At 45.5% G+C, this 16,651-nt stretch overlaps 1 protein-coding gene across 1 annotated transcript in view; it reads left to right on the top strand.

Annotated features, from left to right (window-relative positions):
• The first annotated feature begins 6,161 nt into the window (after positions 1 to 6,161).
• Positions 6,162 to 16,651, top strand: part of RRAS2 (RAS related 2) — a 40,449-nt gene continuing 29,959 nt past the window's right edge. Inside the window, exon 1 of the mRNA XM_056493092.1 lies at positions 6,162 to 6,524. Coding sequence (XP_056349067.1) covers positions 6,420 to 6,524 — 105 coding nt within the window. The 5' untranslated portion in view covers positions 6,162 to 6,419. The remainder of the gene's footprint in view (positions 6,525 to 16,651) is intronic.

Raw genomic sequence — 16,651 nt, 5'->3', positions numbered from 1 at the left:
AGTCCAACCTACCTAATTTCTTGCCCTTTCTTTCTCTAATCAATCTTAACTACCACCTAAGTGGGTCTAGAGCAGTACTGGTGTGGGAGCTTTGGTGAGAAGTGGAAATGTGGCTTTCTTGTCTCCACTATCTTGCCAACTCCAAAAACATGGTAGAAGCCAGCTAAGGTGCTCACAAACCTTCAGGTTTTTGCAAGGTGAGCAGCAGATACTCTTGGGACAGGTGGTAAAAGCTGCTTCTCCATTTTGGGGTAGCAGGATCCTGAATGATGGAAAGGTGTATGAAAATCTGGCTGTTCCCAAGGCTGAGGTTCAGGGGCATAACACAATCCCCCTGGGATCTCTCAGAAGATGCCATGAAAACCCTGCAAGGAGTACAAACAGCAACCAAGGGCACATGTAAAGCTCACCAGCCTCTGGGGAATGCTCTATGGGGTCCCATACTGTGAGGAAGATGGGTCAGTCATGACCACAATGGGTGGAGAGGGGCTTGTGGTGTAAGGAATGAAGGCACCAGCTCCATGGTGCACCATGGGCATGGGCACCTGCTCCAGAGGGAATGCCATCTGCTCTCAGCTTATTTCTGTTCATGTTTGTACCCCTACTTGCTGCCTGCATCTTGAAAGGGATCAGGAAAGGTACACACACCCTTCCAACAGAGTAAGGGTCTTCTTTCAAACAGGAATTTGGAGGTGATTTGTGGAGAAATTTCCTTTTGGGATCACTTTCTCATTTTTAAGGTCTACAGGGACAGTCTAAAAGGTACTAGTTTAGATTTGCTTCCTGCCTTTTTGTTATCCTAGTATCATAATTATATAAACAGATAAATTAATATATGTGTAAAAATCAATAAATGCATACTATCTAAATATGCTTGGAATCCTGTCAATCAAATAAATCAAGACTGATTGCTTGGTTTGGTCGAGGATTAACTTAATGCCCAGATGTGCAAAACCTGAGCTGCTCACTAAAGAACTGATGCTAGGGCATTCTCTTAAAAAAAAAAAAAGGAAAAAAACCCCAAAACTTAAATTGGCCCATATGTTTATTGCTCAAGGCAGTTATATAAATGTTAGGGAAAACATACAGCATCACAAACTTAAACAATCTTGTCTAAAAATCTCATTCCTACACAGTTTCTTTTACTCTTTTCTCTTGGGATATTATTTCTCTGTAATAATGACTGGGTATAAACACATGGAATCATAATAATTAATAAAAATTGACAAGCCCATCTTAAACATTTCAGAAAAGAAATTAGGACTTCTGCTTGTAGATCAGTTTCAAGGCTCAAAGAAAATGATACATTTTGAATTGTTTACTACAGACTACTTTACTGGAATAGGTAGATGTAAAAATAGATCAAGATTTATAAAAAGCTGTAGCTACTTGGCTGCAAATAGTTTTACACTTTACTCAGATAGAAACTAATAAGTATGTCTGAGGAGAAAGAGCTTATTTTTCTCCCAGTTTCTTGGTCCCTATTGCTTATTAAATTGTTCAAGATTTTTGTACAGACAAGAAAAATTATCGAGTGTTTTATTCTGAATTGGGTCTTGCATTCCTATTCCAAGGAAAACCAAATTGTTCTTATATTTTTTTTCCTGAGCTTTTTGTTTTATGGCTTTGAGAAAGCCAGTTTCCTTTAACACTCATATGGTCAGCAGTGGAGTCCTTGATGGGAATTGCAGCACATGGATGTCCTTTAGGTGAAACTATCCATGGTAGGAGGGGTGACGTTTAAGGTCTGTTTGAGCAAGGTCAATAAACAAGTGCCAATGATAGGCACATATATAATCCTACATCAGTGGAATAACCCACAGTTAAAGTTACCTGCCACTCTGACTCATGTCCCAAAGATTTTTCCTAACTTTTTTCAGTGCTAAGCCTGAGAAGAAGTTTTCTTCTAATTAAGCTTTTAGGTTTCCACAGAGCACTTTTTAGCTTTCAATATGTCACTTACTGCGTACACGTCTTCCAACCTTCCAAACCCACATCTTTGCCAGGCTGCCAACGTAAAATAAAGTTCTGGATCTTTCCCTCAAGCACTTCCTGAAGCCTTTTTTTTTCCCCCCTGTCATTATATAAAGCACTATGGTGATCTTTCTTTCAAGCCTGCCATCTGGAAGTCATTCCTGATTTTGTCTCTTTTTAAATATGCATATTCAGGCTAGACCTGAAGTGACGCAGCTTCTTTCTATGCAATGCTTCTAAAAGCTGTACTTTCTTTGCCAGCTGCTTCATCAAAACTTTGGTCATGGCATCATCATCTCAAGTCTTGGTATTTTGAGTTCTTCCTCTCTGTTATGAAATCCCACATCTACTGCCTCCCTAGGGATATGAAAACTGATGCTGTGAAATTTATTTTCCTGGCTGCCTGGAGCATGCCAAACCCTTTTTGCATCATCTTCCCCTGCTGCCTCCTATCAGTCACAAGTTTCTTGTCTTCACCTGCTGGGTAAAGTGTCTCACCAGTCAAGTCTTTCCCAGGTTAGTTGATCTTGAAGTGAATCCTGGGGTGTGTAGTTCCCTCATCTCAATGTCTTTATTCTCATGTCTTCTGGGTGCAGGGAGTAGAGACTGGCACTTTCAGGGCTGGATCTGCCCTGGCTGCCCTGGTTTTAGACTGTCTCTGCACTTGATGTTCTCTCCCTCTACCTATGTTTACTCAGCAAAGAGTAAACAAGTCTTACTGACATCTTTGGTTGCAGTTAGAAAACTACAAAGCCCACCGCTGCAATCCATCTCCTGTTTTTCTGTGATGGTTGCTTTGTGCTTTGAAAGAATATAATTCTATTTATGAAAGCAGATTTCAAAATTTACAAATGCAAAGAATTTAGCAGTATTCTTTAATAGCCTCTTTTGATCATAATTGATGATTGTGTTATTCTAACCCTTTGTCATAACTGTCAGAGTTATTTAAATAACAAGATTTTCTTGCAGAATTCACAAGATTGGATAGATATATCAGTGACAATACTGATATTATTTTCAGAATACTAAATTTGTTTTAAAATATGTATAATGAAACTGAAACCTTAAAAAATAAGGGATAATAAAAATGTTTGACTTTCTATGTAACTTTGATTGAAGAACTCAGATATCCTATTCCAATAGTTTTCAGAGAGATTAGTGTGTTCCTAAAACTCACTCAAAATCTGCTTTTCATGTCACTGCCATTCCTGGCAGTGGAGTTTATTGGTTACTGTACTAACGACCAGCTGTGAGATTGTAGCTGTATTTTGATTAAAAAACACCCAATACTTGATAAATCAGCTGCAGCTTCACTTCCCCACAGCCTTTTGATTTTTCATAGGCTAGAGAATGTAATTAAGACTTAGGAGACTTGTCCTGCTGGATTAATACTCGCATGGTCCCTGATCCTGGCAGTGGCCAGTGATTGATTTGTAGGTGAGAGAACACCAGAGCCAGGACACGTGGGAAGTTACTGGGTTCTTTGTTTAGCCAACCTGCCTGCAGGCTGCCAGTGCTTTAGGGGCTTCCCGAGTCAAAACTGTGCCCCTGGTCTGTGCTTAGTAGCAGCTTTAAGCTGCTTTCTGCTCTGACTTTGTCTAACCTTTTGTCACTCACATGCAGTTTCGTTTTCCACAGCCCCTCCTGGCAGAGATTTCCACAGTGCCATTGATTGTGTCTGTGGAAAACAGTATCCTTTTTCATCCTGTTTTGTTTGTTTAAACTTGTTTCTTCCTACTATCACTGGGTGTCCTTTAGTTCTCCTATTTTGAGGCTTTCTCTGTTCAACTTCCCTGTGCTGCTTAGGAATTTACAGACCTCTGTTTTATCTCACTCTCTCTTATCTTTTTTCCGAACTGGAAAATATTAGGCTGCGTATTCTCTCCTGTGTGAGTTGTTCCTTATTTCTGATCAGCATGGGCAATAAGGAAACGGATGTGAAAAAGCAGCTTATCACTACAGCAGAATACCGAGGCAACTGAACCTGAGTGCTGGCATTCCCCTTCCAAAATAGTGAGTCCCGGGGACAAAGTGTCACCTTCTCATACAGTTACACCATTAAATCACAAAATATCAGTTTGTTTCCTGTGTGTGGGACACTCTTCTCCCCTGAGACAGAATGGGTGTTGAAGGAGTTTTGGGGTTTTAAGCAGAGAAATTCAGTTAAAGAACTGCAAAGCTCACCATGACAAATTGGGTAATAGTGGAATTAAGATTAAGCTACACCATGGATTTACCCCATGTGTATATATTATATCATGTTAGTTCTTAATTATCTCCACAAGTAATTTCTCTGTGGATCTCTCTTAGCCTCTGCACCAGGCAGTCAGTGCTGTCCCGGGTCTGTGGAGGGAAGGAGGCTCCTGCCTGTGGAACCCATTTGGTGCAGAGCTGAAATACGTGTTGAATGTTGAAAGTTTGGATTCCTTGAGTAAGCAGGAGGTTGCTGTCCCTGCCCCAGTGTTGTACAGGGAAGCAGCACCGGATCCTCCCTTCAGCGAAGATTCCATGCACGGCCACCACTTCTGTGGCTTTGTTTGTAGGGAGGAGGAGCGTGTCTACCTTGCTGATGTGATTGTGCAGCTCAGGAACACGGTAACAGCTCTCTGTCATTCATTCTGTGCTGGCAAAAGGATGCACTGTCTACAGGTGTGTAAGGGTGTAAGACACATGTGGAGTTGTGCTTTATATCTTCACAGAAAGGGAGAGGAAGCGAAGAAGCAATTCCCTGAAAGCAGGTCTAACAGCAGAACTTCTGCTTTGCTGTACTATGACCATCTGCCGAGTGTTGGGTGTGCAGAAACGTGCTGGGCAGTGAGACATTACCCAAAGGGGCAGGACACCACTGTCAGCTGCCTGTCCCCAGCCAAGGTGGTGGAGATGCAAAGGGTGGATTCATCACACACAGAAACCGGAGTACAGGTGAATGTGGGGCTGTGACATCCAGCGGCGGGTGACACTTGATCTGAATGGCTTAAACGAGAGAGAAACACATTCACAAGAAAACCCGGTGAAGAATGGCGAGGGGCTTTAGCCACTATGACTTTTTCCCGTTTTTCCCTCTTGGTGGGCAGTGACATGAGCGACACTTCGGCTTTAAACCTCCCTGAGCCTTCTGTACGCAGGGTCACCAACACGTCCCACCCCATCCCGTGGGCATCCCGAGCCTCATTAACGTTGATGAGGCACTCAGACGGGCAAAGCCCACGAGGCCACGGCTAATTACCTGCGCGGCGGGCTGTCTGCCGGGGGGACACCGGGGACACCCGGGGCCGCCACCCGCGGACACAAACACGGCACGGAGCTCATTAGCATGATGAGCAAGGACGGCAGTCTGCGCATCCCTAATTAGCATGTACATAGAGCCCCGCCCCCTCATTAGCATGGCGATAGCAGGGACGGCAGCTCGCACATCCCTAATTAGCATGTACATAGAGCCCCGCCCCCTCATTAGCATGGCGATAGCAGGGACGGCAGCTCGCACATCCCTAATTAGCATGTACATAGAGCCCCGCCCCCTCATTAGCATGGCGAGAGCAGGGACGGCAGTCCGCACATCCCTAATTAGCATATACATAGAGCCCCGCCCCCTCATTAGCATGGCGAGAGCAGGGACTGCAGCTCGCACATCCCTAATTAGCATGTACATAGAGCCCCGCCCCCTCATTAGCATGGCGAGAGCAGGGACGGCAGCTCTCACATCCCTAATTAGCATGTACATAGAGCCCCGCCCCCTCATTAGCATGGCGAGCAGGGACAGCAGTTCTCTCATCCCTAATTACCATGCAGATGAGGCCCCGCCCCCTCATTAGCATGACGATAGCAGGAGCGGCAGTTCTCTCATCCCTAATTAGCATGCAGATGAGGCCCCGCCCCCTCATTAGCATGGCGATAGCAGGAACGGCAGTTCTCTCATCCCTAATTAGCATGCAGATGGAGCCCCGCCCCCTCATTAGCATGGCGATAGCAGGGACGGCAGTTCTCTCATCCCTAATTAGCATGCAGATGGAGCCCCGCCCCCTCATTAGCATGGCGATAGCAGGGACGGCAGTTCTCTCATCCCTAATTAGCATGCAGATGAGGCCCCGCCCCCTCATTAGCATGGCGATAGCAGGGACGGCAGTTCTCTCATCCCTAATTAGCATGCAGATGAGGCCCCGCCCCCTCATTAGCATGGCGGCTGGCCCCGCCCCGGCGGCCATTAGTGCCGCGGCGCCCTGGCTGCGGGGGCGGGCGGTGCTGCGCTCCGCTCCGCTCGGCTCCGCTCGGCGCTGCCGCACCGCACGGCGGGGCGGGCGCTGCTGCTGCTGCTGCTGCTGCTGCTGCTCGGCCCGCGGCTGCTCAGCCCCGGCGGCACAAGGCGGAGCGGGAGGAGAGCGCCGGCGAGAGAGGCAGGCGTGGGACCCCGCGGCGGCGCTGCCGCGATCGCCCCGCTCGGCTCCCCCATGGCCGCGGGCTGCAGGGACGGCCCGGGGCAGGAGAAGTACCGGCTGGTGGTGGTGGGCGGCGGCGGCGTGGGCAAGTCGGCGCTCACCATCCAGTTCATCCAGGTGAGGGGCCGCGGCGCCCGCCGGGGCCTGGGCGCTGCCCGGCGCGGGGGGGCCGGGGCCGGGGCCGGGGCCGGGGCCGGGCTGGAGCCGGCGCGGCGGGCGGCAGCTCCCGGCGGCGCCGCGGGATGCTGCCGGCGGGGCAGCGGGAAGCCCGGGGCGGGGAGGCGGCGGCGTGACCTTGAGGGGCCCGGGGCGGCGGCGGCCGGGCCGGTGCGAGCCCCCGGGCAGGTTCCGGAGGGCGGGAAGCGGCCGCCGCCGGGTGGGGTTCGCCGGCCGGGCGCGCTGCGCTCCGCGGCCGCCGGCGGCTCCGGTGCCGCGGGCGGGGTCCGGCCCCTGCTCCGCCCGGGAAGCGCTGACACTCGGCGTCCGGCTCCGAAATAGCTGCCCCGGGCTGCGCATCTTGTGCCGGCCCGGCGAGGGCCCGCGGAGCTGCCGGGGACTGTGTGCGAGCGGGGACCCGGCAGCGCCCACCGCCCTGCGAGCGCCCGCTCTCCGTCCTGCAACTTGTAGACAATTGAACTTTTCCGTCTGTTCGTGTTCGGTAGAAAACACCATACAAAGGGTGCGTGTCAGGGTTACGAGGAAGATCCCTTTTTGCTGTTTCGCCGCCAGTTCAGCCGTACCTCCTTTACTTATTTTCATCCGCTGCCCTGTTGCTGTGAGCATTTCTACCTCTGTTTATGGTGGTAGGAGGAGACAGCTACTTGCTGTTGCTGACGGCAGAGCAGCAAATCTGGAGAGCATGGCTTCTTGTTTGTTTTCTTTTATTCCACTGAGGAGAGGCGGTAATGCTCTACCTACCCCCGAGATGGGCTGCTTGACCGCGGGGCACGCTTGTCTTTTAATGCTCGGGGCAGTGATGTTCTCAGCGAATGTTTTGTTAGAACAGGTGATCTGATAGCAAGTGGACAATTTCTTTATTTCAGTGGGTTTTTTCACTCACACATTCATCTATGTGCTCATTAGCTCATCTACTCTGTTAAGGATTTAAGCTGTGTAGCATAGACTGAGTAACTGCATAGAAAACAGCACTTATTTTTGGCTAAGTACTGGATACCCAAATGCTTATAAGATCCAGTATTGTACAGAGCATTAAGAGAGGGAACACTTTGGGAGAAATGGTTCTTTGGAGCTAGTTTAGTCTGAGTGGTGTTTTTTGAGATGTATTGAGATGTTTTGTCAGATATATAGATAGCTGGTTAGTTTTTGGTAAAATGCTGGTTGGTGTGTTTGAAGGTGATGGGGCTGGAATAAGTGCAGTCCTCTCAGTGTGTGGATTGAATTCCTCACTGCTTGCGTATGGAGATAATTAAACCCTGCTTTTTCTGCAGCTGGTTTAGGGTGCCATTCACTCAAACACAGCACTGCTGCTCGAGGTGGTGGTGCCTGTGTCTTGCTGTGGCAGTAATGTGTGCAGCTGGGTATGGCATCAGTTCTGAGACGCTGCTGTCTTGGGAAGTGGTGCTCGAGGGATTTCTGGATTCCGTGGCAGCATTGAGGGCTCTGGGATAAATTTACCTTTGCAACAACAATGCTGTAGTTCCTCCTAAAGATGTAAGGAGGAAAGAAAGGGAAGTTCACACTTGATGCCTTTGTATAGCCATCTTTTTTTAAGAGCAGTAAGGTTCTGCTGAGTACTAGATAGCCTCAACATTTGAGTACTTGTAGAAATTAATTCTTTAAACCTAGAAGTTTAAGCTTATATTAAATATAAATTTTTGGCCAAGTGCTGTGACTGACACTTGTCTTTCAGCAAATATCTGCAAAAGAGGAACCTGTGTCTGTTGTGTCATGTATAAGGATCTTTTCAAATTAACAGCAGAAAAATGAATAGTTCAATTTGAGAGAGTGTTGAGGGAGCAGCACTGTGGTGTTAAGCTGACACGTGGAGGGTGAATTCTTCAAAACAACTTATTGTCAGTTTGCATTGAGTTATCTCCATCTTCTTGCCCTCTCGGCAACTTTATCCCGAGATAAAATCTTGCCACTGAAAAGTGAAGTTTAGCAGAAAATTCAGCCTTAAAAAAACCCTAAACAGCCCAAAACAAAACCAAAGAAAAATAGCTGGGAGATGAAGACCTGGGCAGTACCTCAGGTACTTTAGAGAAGAGTTTTGTGTCGTTTCCGTGCTTGCTGTGTGGTTTTGGACAATGAGATGAGGCTTGGTGAACTATTTATATCCCCCAGCGTCTTCCTGAGCTCTGAAAGCTGTGATGTTATCAAGTGTGTGCTTTGCCATGCAGGCACCTGGGTAGTTTCTGTGCAGCAAGTGTATTGCCAAATACGTTGTTTGTCTTTTAAGGCTGCACAGAAACTGCTCCAAGTTGTTTTAAAATTGATTACGAGCAAGTCACGTGCTTCATTTTTGGAATTTCTTAGGATTAAGTGACAAACGTGTAGTGGCCTTCACTAAAACATGGATCAGTACTAGCTTTTGCTACATGACAGGTCCTGATGTCACTGGAGGATTTAAATTCTTTTTTGCTTCTTTATTGCTTGTGTTTAAAATAAGGCTGTCAACAACTGAGTTTTGAGGCTTAAAAAGGAAAGCTTATTTTTTCTTACTGATACTAGTAAATATTTCTACACTTGGTTTTGCTTTCCTTCTTAATTTTCAGTAAATCAGTACTCAAGTACAGCTGTTGCTTTTACTTCAGTGCTGGTTGTTTCCCAGTAAATAAAACTTTTGTGGTGATAGGATATAATGAGAAAGCATGTGCCATAATTAATGCTCTATCTTTGGAAGACAACAGGGGATTCATATTTGAAAACGGGAAAACTCTTCTTTGATTTCAGATAAAACAAAGGGAAACATGAGAAAGTGAGGATGTAAGAAGAACCAGTTAATCTTCTTTCTTTTGCCAGCTTTGTGGGATGTCTGCACAGCTCATCCTTCCCTGCCTTGTTGATGGTGGGAAAGCAGAGAGCATTCATTCCTGCAGGAGTAGCAGTGGCTGAGGTTATGGCAGTGCAAAGTGCTCCTGTGCTTGCTGTTCTGTGTGTGAGAGACATTATCAGTTCCTGGTGATTGTTGTGCCTCAGTCTGGCCAGGAACAACCACGTGTTTGTAGGGAGGCTGAGTGAGCAAACCCATCTCAAGGCTCTTTGGTGTCCTGGGTTCAGGCTCACTGTGCTAATTAGAGCAGTGCAGGAATAATTGAGGTGGAACTGGTCACTTGTGTCGAACTGCCTGGGATCTTGGGTTCACCTCTCAGGCGTTCATCTGACACCTTGGAGTAACTTTAGAGTACAAATTAGCAGATCAAAGCTTTCAGTGGTTAGATGAGTAGTGTGTTCCTCAAAATTCTTCCACTAGGGAGGTAAACACAGCTCGATATTGCTGTTGGTGGGCCAGGATTTCATCCTGGAAATACCAGATCATTTCCTTTAAATCAGGATATGATAGATGAACTTACTGCTGTCGAGCCTGTGCGCTGGTAAGACAGGAAGTGAAGATGTTTTAATTGTGGAGGAGAGTTAATGGGATGTTGCAGCTATAAACTCAAGGAAAGCAGCAGTGAATGATAGTTCAGCATTACACCACAGCATTTTGTAAAAGTCTAAGTGGTAGAACCAAGCATTCCTTCTGTTATTGGAAACATACACAAATAATCCATCATGTTCACATCCCAAGAGGCAGAAAACTTTTAAAATGCATTGCAGCCAGTTAACTGGCCTCTTAGCAGGCTGAGGTATTTGGGAGTATGAGCTGTGCAGAGCACACAGCTGTTGCCACAATAGCTTTTCTCCAGCTGTCATGCAGAGTTCTGTCACAAAATACCCCACATTCCCTTGTAACTCAGCCCTTTGTAATATTCAGGTTTCTTTGCTCAAAGGGAATACAGCCTAGCAGATACCTAATCACCCTCTGATTTTTTTTTTTTTTATCTTGCAGTTGCCATTTACTTCATGCTTTTTTTTATTTTGCAAAACTGAACAATATATAGCTAGTTTTTCTTGCTAGTTTTAGCAAGAAAGCCACAAATATTTTATTCTTTCAAGTCTCCTGTGCAAAATGATGTCTATTTTTGATCAGAATTGATGAATTTATTTGTCCTGGTGTTTTTTCTCTTTGTAAAACTATGGCTTTTGTTTTGTGACAATGGCATGTATAGTTTTGCATACTGAGTAGGCTCTGGTGATTTGTGTGGGTGTATCAGTTAATAAATGTCATTAGATCCTTGAGATGGTATTGAATGGATATAATTCATTGTGGCTGAGTTGAGCTTAGTTTGTCAGTCAGCTTAATGTTACCTGTGGTAATGCATGAACATGTCTGAAACTGCTAAAACACTTAACACGGTACAAAATCTGTGTAGGGCTTCAGTGTTTGGGGCTTGTTTTTGTTTATTTACTGATTTCATGCTGTATTTGCAAGCTCAAATCTTACTGCCAAGTTTGTAAAAGAAAATACTTTTCCTACTGCTCTTAAAGTGTCTGTAACGAATTCTGATTGGAGCTGAGCTTACTGTTCCACTCACTAGTGAGCAAAATGATTTGGATGTAGATTTTTGACTCTTGAATTTTGATATCAGACTCTTTGTCTGAAAGCAGGCGTGTGACTTGCAGATGGATGGGTCAGCAGTTGTTCAGACTTTTCCCCCCCTTTTTCCTTTCCTTTTCCAAGCTGCTACTTTCACAAGACTGTTCTCATTAACTAGCAATAAACCCAAAGGTGGGTTATCTCAAAGTGTCTTTTACCTCTGAAAGTAGCTGTTGGGCAACAAAACGGCTTGTTCTGAATTTTATGCTCTATATATGAATTCCAGGTTCCAAAATAGGGTAGTAAAGTAGATTGAAAAGCAACAACTGAGCGTGCAGCTGGTGTTTGAGCCGGCGTTCTGGGTGTTTGACAGACCCTGATGTCTTGGTGCCCCACTTCCTTCCCTGTGCTGGGCTTGGGATGTGCAAATCCCTCCACAGTTTCTGGGTATTCTGAGTAACCCTCTCTGACCGTCAAAAAATGCTCTTGGAGTAAGCACACAAGCAAGTGAAAGGAATAAAATGCCACGGATTCCAGGCTGCAGATTCACGCAGGGCTACGCTGGCACTGGTATGCTCACACTGAGATAAAGCCTGGGGCCTCCTTACAGTAACTCAAGGTGACAAAATACAGTCCAGGAGCAACTGGTGTCGACATCTGGTGAGGTTAAAGGTGGGAAATAAAAATCCTAATCAAAACAAAGGACTTGTGGTGCAGTCACCTGGAATAATAAGGGCTGCTTGTCGCCCCTCTTGTGAAACTTGAACCGCTCGGGCTCTTTGCTTCCTGCAACACTGCTACCAAGCAAAGGCTGGGCTCACTATGGATACAGATCTATAGCCTGGGAATGCAATAGGTGACTTCAGGCTTGCCTTGCAGGCAAGCAGGAAACCTCAGGCTGCATGTGAGTGTTGCAGTATAGCCAGCAGTGGCATAATGAATCCTGTTAGCCAGCAATCACGCCTTGTACTAGTGCACACACAGGGTAGAGCTGAGCTGAGTTCAAAAGCTGGCATCAATTTGGAGCAGTGCTTAAGTTTTGAGATACTCCCCATTCTAGTTTTGAGCAATTTTTTTTTTTTTTTTTTTTTTTTTTTTTTTTTTTTTTTTTTTTGTTAACAAAGTGGAATTTCTTTTGGGTAGCTAACCCACGTGGCAGTCCGAAACCTTTCTGTGTGCTAGCTCCTAGCAGCAGTTGCTTATATAGCGAGTAAATATTGACGTACCTTTTGGTTATCAGGTCGTCTTCTACTGCCACTTGCACAAGGAGTGCTGGCACAGTTTCCCAGATTACTGCCTGGCATGGCCTTTGCACTCCAGGGATGAATAGGCAGCCGCTGGCCGCCAGCCCTGCACCTCCTTCCCCTCCTGGAGGGAGAGGCTCCTGCCTCTGGTTTTGGCTGGATCTCTGAATTCCAGTGCTCAGGAGTGGTGGTGGAGGGTGCCTCTTATAAGTAGGGCCCTTATACTCCAAGAGTTTGGAAGGGCCTAAATGGCTCATACCTTGTGCAGCCTGTTTGCACTTACCAAAAGCATTCCCAGCACTGGAAATGTTGTGACTGAACTCCTTGAAGTATCCGAAGATAAATACCAGCTTGGTGAAGTGGAATGTAGCAGACTTCTGGCTGGCTGGTAGGAAGCTAGGTTTGCTGCAGACCTTCCCAAATTAGTCAGTCTGCAGGTCTAGACTGGTGTGGCACAAGCTTTGTTCCTACAGTTCAGGTGGCTTAACTGCACCAGTTTGGTAGTCTTGTCTTCAGTTATGGTCATAATGCACTGTTAAAGGAAAATGGAGCCAGAGAAATGCAGCACTTCTTGTTCTAGTTCAACAAGTATGTAAAACCAACATTAAAACAGAAATCATGCCTGTAATTGGTACTTTTTATTTTCCTTTAAACTTGTTGCTCCGCACAGGACGCATCCAACGAAGACAAACTCTTACTGTGAGGAGTAGGAGGGAACCAGATTGAAAAGTTCAATTACAAATTTCTTAGGCAGTGTTGGCCTGGAAGTGGTTTGCCATGCAAGGTTGCTGGAGTTCTGTTTTGAAATTCTGAGAGCAGTGGTAGCCTGGTACTACAAGTTTCTAGTTAGATCCCAAGTGAATTATTTCTGTCTGGGCAGTGAGTGAGACCCTTTCTGTTCACCTGGAGCTGTATCATTCTTTATGAAGACATGCTCTGTGACTGAACACCTTTTTTTCTTGTCTCTTTTTTACCTTTGCTATTTTGTATGCTCTGCCCTACAGCTCAAGTGTGGTTGCAGCTTGAGTTTGGGATAGCCTGTAGGGCACTTAATGGGAACAGGTAACACTAAAGAAAATATTTCTTTCCTCTTTTTATAGCTTAGTTACTTAGATAGCAGACAAGGGATGTTTGCTTAATATGTTTGCTTTGCCTTTTCTTATTTTTTTTCACCATGCATAGACTTAAGCTGGTCACATCCCAGTGTGTGAAGTTCATGATATGCAGTTGTGCTTCTGGATGGAACTGTGGCGAGATTGAAATTAATTTTTTGCAGATGGCTTGCTTTTACTAGGTTGTTTTTTAGGAGGGTTGGCTGGACTGTTCTTGGTTAAGCTAAAGAAGGTCAGGTATTCACATTTGAAGAGCTTGATTTTGAGACTAATCAAGTGTTGTGTGCAAGGGCTGTTGTTGCAGCGAGGTCAGGGATTCTAATCTGCTGCTGGAATGGGAAAGGCTGGAGAACCTGGACTTATGTAGAGCCCCAAACCTGGCTGGGTGAGGGCTACTGAGGAGGACTGTGTGCACTTCTCTAGCTTTGTGACCACAAGGGCTGTGCTGGAACTGGAGAGCCTTGAAAGCGAGGGCAAGATGATTGTTTGCCTTTTAGAAGGGACTGACAGTGGGGAGGCACAAGGCTGGAGAAATGTTTTTGTTCTTCAAGCCTGAAAAACAGGACTTTGCTGTAACTGAAGACTTAATTTGATAAGCTAGTACTACAAGTAAGGAAAAATGTTCAGAAGGTCCCCTTGCTGCCACAGCAGTTTGCCATTATAGCTATTTACTCCCTCCAGTGCACCGAAACTCCGCAAGCCATCGGAGTTAAAAATAACCAGGGAATGTTTTTAGCAGGATCAGTTACCCTGTCTGGTTCACTGTGCAGCTCTGCAAACAACTTCATCTGGCAGAGGAGCTCATTTAACCAGGCCTGCACCAGCTTCTCAGTTGTGAGCAGAAAGTGAAGTGTAGTTTTTGGTGAATCCAGATAGGAATGAGTTCAGGCAATAGGAATGTATGCAGAAGGGCACTATTAAAGATAGCATAAAGTGCTGGCTGCTGGGACCAGCGTGCTTTAATAATTAACTAGATGTTAGCACTGACACATAAAAATGGTGCAGTTGAAGAAAAAAATTAGTATAACACTCACAAGCAAAGTACTCCACAAAGATCTTTATTCAGGGGTTCTATGGGAAGTGTTATTTCTCCTCATTCGCTGTGGGTACACACATTAATAACTATCAAATGTGTCACTTTCCTCAAGTCTTCTAAGCCAGAGAATAAGCTTGAGCTTCCACACAACTTTACCAGCAAATTATTTTTCCAGTCCTGTTCTGAGTGGTCTGTAACTGTAGTGATATAATATGTTGAGACACCAGTTATATTTGCTAGGAGAAGAAATTTTAAAATCACTCTCGTTACCATTTTGAGTTTTCCTGACAAAACTAACAACCCAGCTCATATTGCAGAGCATCTTCAGTATTCCTCATTTAAGCAGACATAAATCTATAAACCTGCAAGCAAATCTGAGTGTTTTGCTTCATATGTGGTAAGTAGACCATGAAATGGTAGGATGCCAGTGATAAATCTGTGTGAAAAATCTGGCATCTTTGGGTAGAAAAATGATCTACTAAATTTCTTTTGTTATTAGACTGGTTCTATGCAGGGAAAATTAGTGGGATTACAGTAATATGCACTGCTTGAGGTAGGGAGTTACTTAACTGTGTGTTCATAACTTTTCTGTGTTTCTCCCTCCTTTTAAGAAGGTGCTTTGTGATCATTTGGAAAGGTACCTGTCTATAATATCCTTGTATATGTGCTGCCAGCTCTACTAAAAAAGCACACAGTGTTTTCCTCTGCTAGCTCACACTAACAAGCCTTCATTAGCAAAACCCAATAAAGTAATGGTGATGTATTTAAATGGATTCTGGCTTTGCATGACCCAGTATTACTGAGCATGCAATAATGAGTATATTTTAACTTTGCCTTGAAATTTCAGTTGCTGCTTACAATTTTTTTTTCCTAGCAGTTGTCTTTGAAGTCCTCCAGAAACACAGCATCTTAGCCTTTGCTTCCTATTCTCCTGCCTCATCTCAGACCCTAAACTATGTTACCTGGATCTTGACCACATCCTCAGAGATTTCCAAAATGTGTCTGTATATATGCTGTATCACTTTGCTTTCCCATACTTTGATTGTCCTTAAACTCATGTTCCCCCTCCTTGTGTGAAGCAGGTTTGCATCCTGATGGGAATTCTCAAAATATTATGGATGGAGGTGATACCCTTCTGTGCTCAGCTGCACTCCTGTAGTGTTGCAGCAAATTCTGAAGCTTTTTTTCTGATGGGTGTATGCCATGATAAACATTTTCCAGACTCTCCAGTTTGAAAGTGAACCTGTGATGCCAAGGTCCTTCTTAGCACACCAGCAAAGTTACCAACTGTGCCTTGTCTTACATCTGAGAGTATTTAAAGGAGAACTTTTAAACTGTGGATGTAATCTTAATTCTATCTCTGTAGGGGCCTTAACAGGGGTGTTTGTGGTGGGGTTTTTTTGGGGTTTTTTTGTTTCTAGAAATAAATTCTTCTGTCTGTGGCATCCAGTGGACCAACCACTTTGACTGTCCTGCCTTTGCTGGCTCTTAGCAGGTTGTCACCAAGCCACAATGCTGTTTTCTACTTAGCTTTGGTTTGGAGTCTTGTGCTTCCAGTTCTTCTGGGTTGGTTTAACTACTTCTTCAGCTGTTGGGGCAATATTATTTTATGTTGTACAAGCAATTCTACCAGCTGAAGGAGTGCTAAACCTTAAAGCTCTTGTCTGGTTTGGTTGCTGCAATAACTGCATGTTTAAGCTGCATGCCATGCCTGGAATATGGGAGGTTCAATCCTCTGGGGCTCTCTAATCATGAAGAAATTATCAGAAGGGAATCAGGCTGCTCACTGTAACTTCTTGAGCATGAATTTAGCATTAAGTCTTACATAGAAACCAGGCCTTCTGCCATAATGTAATTTAAGATGCTTCCAGCAGTTAGGTGGTTTGTAACTTGCTCTGCCATACCCTGCCAGCCTCGGGGGGATGCTGTGGGAAAGCTCACAAAGGTCCAGGTGGAGCTGGAAGAGTTGTCTGTGTCTCATGGGGACAGCAGAGCCGTGGTGAGACCCTTGTGCAGGCAGGGGGGGTGGGACAGCACTGCTCCTGCAGCAGGCTGACACAGATGTGTGTACAGCTGGCTGCAGCCTGCAGTGGGGGAGGTTAAACTGCTCTGGGGTGCAGGCTGAGACCTGGGGGTTGTTCCTCTTGCAGAGGGCACAGGGAGAGTTGTGAAATGCCCCTGTGTGTAACCCTGATGAGCAACTCCTGCTCTCAGAAAAGAGGGTGTTCAGTGAAGTCTCTCAGAGGTCACAC

This window comes from Oenanthe melanoleuca, chromosome 5, assembly GCF_029582105.1.
Source record: "Oenanthe melanoleuca isolate GR-GAL-2019-014 chromosome 5, OMel1.0, whole genome shotgun sequence".
NCBI lineage: Eukaryota > Metazoa > Chordata > Aves > Passeriformes > Muscicapidae > Oenanthe > Oenanthe melanoleuca.
Note: the sequence above shows the minus strand (reverse complement) of the source record. Positions and strands in the feature narration are given on the sequence as shown.